This window comes from Bos grunniens, chromosome 5 (assembly GCF_055505025.1).
Source record: "Bos grunniens cultivar Pamir isolate PY7600 chromosome 5, Bosgru_T2T1.0, whole genome shotgun sequence".
NCBI lineage: Eukaryota > Metazoa > Chordata > Mammalia > Artiodactyla > Bovidae > Bos > Bos grunniens.
Window position 1 is genome coordinate 60,944,328 of NC_141169.1, and position 6,000 is coordinate 60,950,327.

General features: G+C 40.8%; 1 protein-coding gene across 4 annotated transcripts in view; it reads left to right on the top strand.

The window, feature by feature from the left end:
* TESPA1 (thymocyte expressed, positive selection associated 1) overlaps positions 1-5,436 on the top strand; it is a 36,236-nt gene extending 30,800 nt beyond the window's left edge. For all 4 annotated transcript variants that reach the window (XM_086400777.1, XM_086400774.1, XM_086400775.1 and 1 more), the window contains exon 11: positions 3,644-5,436. In XM_086400777.1, the coding sequence (XP_086256903.1) occupies positions 3,644-3,885 (242 nt within the window). In that variant the 3' untranslated portion in view covers positions 3,886-5,436. The remainder of the gene's footprint in view (positions 1-3,643) is intronic.
* Positions 5,437-6,000: the final 564 nt, after the last annotated feature.

Here is a 6,000-nt window from a genome sequence, read left to right on the forward strand (position 1 = left end):
ACAGTGATTCTGGCACCCGGTGAGGGTTAAGAACAACTAGTTTAATTAAAGGGCTTTATCCTCACATATTAAAGATACCCCAAGGGCAAGCTCTCATTCTAAAGCTCACTGAGACTCAGCCACAGCATACAAAATTTGAAAAGAAAATTAACTGCCAAACTTACCAAATTCAAATAGAAAACATGGAGTATATGCACCACAGCTAAGCTTCACTGCCAAAAATTTTAATTTACTCTAAAATACAAAATTCTGATCAAGTGTTATTTGTCCAGCAGATGTCAGCCTCACACAAGCAAAAAATAATGCCAAGATGTCCAGCAAAGCAGGCTGTGCAGAATCTATATGACTATACTTTTCTACACAATTCATGAAATACCCAGCACATCAGTTCCTCTCTCAAACATGTCCCATCTTTGGCTAGAAGTCAGGTATACAGAAAGACTGGAATTGCTTTGCCAGAGAAGAAGTTTTCAGGAGTTACACATTTCAAATAAGTAATAGATTCTATTTTCTGCTAGGGTAATAGGATTTCATTATAGGAGGAGTTATTGTGGTTAGAGATGCTGTATTTCACTTATTCTAAGATGTACATTTTTCTGTATTTGAATATGTCTGAAATAGAATGGGTCTAACAATTGGCATTGTTAACCAATGTAATTGTAAGATATACAGTTTTGTCCTACACACACACACACACATATACTTGCCTCCTTGAAAATAATTATAAGCCTTACAAACAATAGCTTATCAGATTCAGTGAAACACAGTAACTTTAGAAAAGAAATCAACCCTGAATATTCATTGGAAGGACTGATGCTGAAGCTGAAACTCCAATACTTTGGCCACCTGATGCAAAGAGCTGACTCATTAGAAAAGACCCTGATGCTGGGAAAGATTGAAGGCAGGAGGAGAAGGGGACAACAGAGGATGAGATGGTTGGATGGCATCACCGATTCACTGGACATGAGTTTGAGCAAGCTCTAGGAGATAGTGAAGGACAGGGAAGCCTGGCGTGCTACAGTCCATAGGGCCACAAAACGTTGGACATGACTGAGCGACTGAAAAACAACAACAACAAAAATAATGTTTCGAGAAGGGGGTGTAGTATTCAGTAACATATGTCATAAAATATCTAGTAGGAAAGACAGTGCAACGATACCACTAGATTTTCCACTAGAAAATGATTAGGAAACTTGATAAGAGTATTTTTATTTGTGTGACAGGGCTTTATAATATTAATGTGAAAAATGAATAGGAAACTATGCAAGCCAAGTAGATAAAAGGGTCAAGAGTCTCTAAGGAGTGTTTTGTGTTTTTTTTTTCCCTAGGATGATGAAGTTTTAAGCATGTATATTTGCTGGCGGAAAAGAATCAATAGAGTGTGGGGGACCATGGTTCAGGAGGGTAGGGAAATGATGATGTGAGGTCAGTGGAGAGTGGGAATGAGCTGAGATCCAAAGCACTTTTGGAGGGTTCAGCCAGGGACTAAGATACAGATCTTTGAGATGAGAGGAAATGAAAAAGGACAGGCGTGACTAGTTACATTGGTCATCTGGAGAGGAGGTCAAGAAATGTATGCTTACTCTTTTCTCCCTTTTACCTGTCAGGTCAGCAATAAAATTGTGAGGCAGGAAATCTGAGGAAGATCATAAAGGTTTGAGATCACCACTATGGAGAAAGGACAAGAATAATAGAAACATATATTAGTAGTTGAATTGGTGAATAACGTTGGGGCTCAGCTCAAGTTGCAGAACATGGATTGGCAATGGTTTTGTCATTTTCTCCAGCAGTGCTCAGTAATCTATACAAAAGAATAAGAATAAAAGTATAGGTAATCATTTTATAACTCTAAACATTGAGTTCAATAGAAAGTCTACATCACATGACTCTTTGATGTCTCTGCTGCTGCTGCTGCAAATAACTTTAAAGATCACTTGTAGTAGCAAGAAACATTTCCCCAGGTAGGGTATGGAAGTTTCTACCAACCCAGTGCCTACAGTTGTCTCAAAGATGCATGATGTGACAAACAACCCAATCAAAAATGAGCAGAAGACCTAAATAGACATTTCTCCAAAGACATAAAAAGCTGCTCAACATTGCTAATTATTAGGGAAGTGCAAATCAAAACCACAGTGAGATATCACCTCACATGGGTCAGAATGGCCACCATCAAAAAGTACAAATAAATGCTGTAGAGGGTGTGGATAAGAGGGAACCCTCCTATACTGTTGGTGGGAATGCAAATTGGTGCAGCTGCTATGGAAAACACTAAGGAGGTTCCTTTAAAAACTAAAAATAGTATTACCATATGATCAAGCAATCCTACCTCTGGGCATATACCCAGAGAAAACTCTAATTCAAGACAATTCATGCACCCCAATGGCACTACTTAAAATAGTCAAAACATGCATACCTGCTAAGTCACTTCAGTTGTGTCTGACTCTCTGCAATTCTACGCACCATAGCCAGGCTCCTCTGTCCATGGGATTCTCCAGGCAAGAATACTGGAGTGTGTTGCCATTTCCTTCTCCAGGGGATCTTCCTGACCCGGGGATTGAACCTGCATCTTTTATGTCTCCTGCAGTGACAGGCAGGTTCTTTACCACTAGTGCCACATGGGAAGCCAAAACATGAAAGCAGCCTAAATATCCATGGACAGATGAACAAATAAAAAAGATATGGTATATATACACAGTGAAATATCACTCAGCCATTAAGAAGAATGAAATAATGACATTTGCAGCAACATGGATGGATCTAGAAATTATCATACTAATTGAAATAAGTCAGAAAGAGAAAGACAAGTATCATATGATATCACTTATATGTGGAATCTTAAAAATGATACAAAAAAACTTACTTACAAAACAGAAAAAAACTCACAGATATAGAAAGCAATCTTATGGTTACCAAAGGGAGTAATGAAGGAGCAGGAGAGGTAATTTAGGAGTCTAGGATTAACAGATACACACTATGTGTGTATGCTCAGTTGCTCAGTTGTATTTGACTTTGCAGCCTCATGGACTGTAGCCCGCCAAGTTCATCTGTCTATGGAATTTTCCAGGCAAGAATACTGGAATGGGTTGTCATTTCCTACTCCAAGGGATCTTCCCAACCCAGGAACTGAACTAGTTCTTGTGTCTCCTGCATTGGCAGGCAAATTCTTTACCACTAGCACCACCTGGGAAGCCCAATACACACTATACTATACATAAAACGGATAAACAACAAGGTCTTGTTGTATAGCACAGAGAAATATATTCAATATCTTGTAATAACCTATAATGTAAAAGAATAAAAAGAATTCATCTGTGTGGGCTTCCCTGGTGAGTCAGTGGTAAAGAATCCTCCTGCAATGCAGGAGACCTGGGTTTGATTCCTGGGTTGGGAAGATTCCCTGGTGGAGGGCATAGCAACCCACTCCAGTATTCTTGCCTGGAGAATCCCCATGAATAGATAGAGGAGCCTGGTGGGCTACAATCCATGGTGTTGCAAAGAGTCGTACACAACTAAGCAACTAAGCGCAGTTATATAATTGCATTACTCTGCTGTACACCTGAGGCTAACACAACATTTGTAAATTAGCTATACTTCAGTTTTTTTAAAAAAAGCATGATGTGTTTCTTTTACATTTCCATTGCAGGCTTTCACCACAACCACAGCACATTCTCTGACAGCAGTGACTTCACAGAAAAGCCTAATTCCCACCTCTTCTCACAGGAGGCTCTACAGCCTCCAACATCCAGCTCCTGCTCCCTGGCCCTGCAAACTCCTGACCTCAATAAGAGAAAAGCAAGATGGTACACCAGACAGAAGACCAGAGTGAGAGACTTGGAATCTCCTCCTGATGCTGTCATGAACAGCATGCACAGAGATAGAACTTAAACAGTCGCTTCATTTCTCTGCACTTTGGTTTTTCTATGTGGGTATTAGAATACATGATCTATATGATATGAACAGTGGTAACCTGGACAAAGAATTTTCTCTCAAGCTTTGACACTGCCTAGGGCAGTTAGTAGATTTAAGGATAACCAAATCTGAGAAACAAGGGTGCTACTGGAATACTCTCAAAAGGCTCAAGCTAAATAAGGAAAGACAATTCCCACTTTCAGGCTCTGAAACCTTGGTGCAATCTACAGTGGGATTCCCTCAGACCCTCTACTCATCCCTCTGTGCTCCCAGTTAAATTCCAGGAAGTCTTCCACCGTACCAATGTCCTGTTTTTCTTCTTTTTTATTTTTAGTTTATTTAATTGGAGGATAATTGCTTCACATTGTTGTGGTGTTCTCCGCCGTACATCAATGAAAATTAGTCATAATTTTATATATATATCTCCTCCCTCTTAATCCTCCCCCACTCCATTCCACTCCTCTAGGTCATCACAGAGCACCAGGCTGGGCTCCCTATATTAAACAGCAGCTTCCCGATAGTTATCTATTTCACACATGATAGTGTGTATATGTATATTCATATATATGCATATGTATATATGCTACTTTCTCAATTTGTCCTGCCTTGCCCTTCCCTGAGTCCACCAGCCCATTCTCTATTCTGCATCTCCATTTGTTCTCTGTAAATATGTTCATCAGTACTATTCTTCTAGATTCCATATATACATGTTAATATACTGTATTTGTTTTTCTCTTTCTGATTTAATTCATTCTTTATAAGAGGCTCTAGGTTCATCCACCTCACTACAACTGACTCAAATTTGTTCCTTTTATGGCTGAGTAATATTTCATTGCAGAGAAGGCAATGGCACCCCACTCCAGTACTCTTGCCTGGAAAATCCCATGGACGGAGGAGCCTGGTGGGCTGCAGTCCATGGGGTCGCTAAGAGTCGGGCACGACTGAGTGACTTCACTTTCACTTTTCACTTTCATGCTTTGGAGAAGGAAATGGCAACCCAATCCAGTGTTCTTGCCTGGAGAATCCCAGGGACAGCGGAGCCTGATGGGCTGCCGTCTATGGGGTCGCAAAGAGTCGGACACGACTGAAGCGACTTAGCAGCAGCAGCAGCAGCAATACTCCATTGTAAATACATACCACATATATCTTCTTTATCCATTCACCTGTCAATGGGACATCTGGGTTGCTTTCATGTCCTGGCTATTGTAAATAGTGCTGCAGTGAACACTGGGGTACATGTATCTTTTTTAGTTGTGGCTTTCTCAGGTATATGCACAGTAGTGGGATTCCTGGGTCATGTGGTTGTTTTATTCCTATTTTGTTTTTCTTCTTAAGGCCCCATCTGAGGAGATCTGCTTGGAGCCTTCCCCCGCCCAAAAACCAGCTTCCACCTGTATCCCAAATTTTGGATCTTCATAGGAAAAGAGATGAGTGGGATTCAGAATCCCTCCTCTTGGCCATTGCAAAAAATGTGCAGTATTTTTTGCTGGCAGAAAACGATACAAATAAAAATGTTTATTTTTTCAATTGGAGTATAGTTGCTTTACAATGTTGTGTTAGTCTCTACTGTACAGTAGATCGGCTACATGTAGACATATATCCCCTCCCTCTTGAACCTCCCTCCCACCCCGCCCCCACCATCTCATCCCTCTAGGTCACTACATAGCTCCCTGTGCTATATAGCAGGTTCCCACTAGCTATCTGTTTTACACGTGCCAGTGCACATGGCAATCCCGACCTCCCAATTCATGGCACTGCCCCTCCCTGCCTTGTGTCTACATGTCCATTCTCTATGACTGTGACTCTACTCCTACACTATAAATGGGTTCATCTGTACCATTTTTCTAGATTCCACATACATGCATTACTATAGGATATTTGTTTTTCTCTTTTGTTAAAAGATATTTATTTGTTGCATTGGTCTTTGTTGCTACACTTGGGCTTTCTCTTGTTGTGGCAAGTGGGGCTACTCTCTAGTTTTGGTGTGTGGGCTTCTCATTGTGGTGGCTTCTCTTGTTGCAGAGCATAGGGTCTAGGATACGTGGGCTTCAGTAGTTGTGACTCACAGGTTTAGTTGCCTCTCAGCATGTG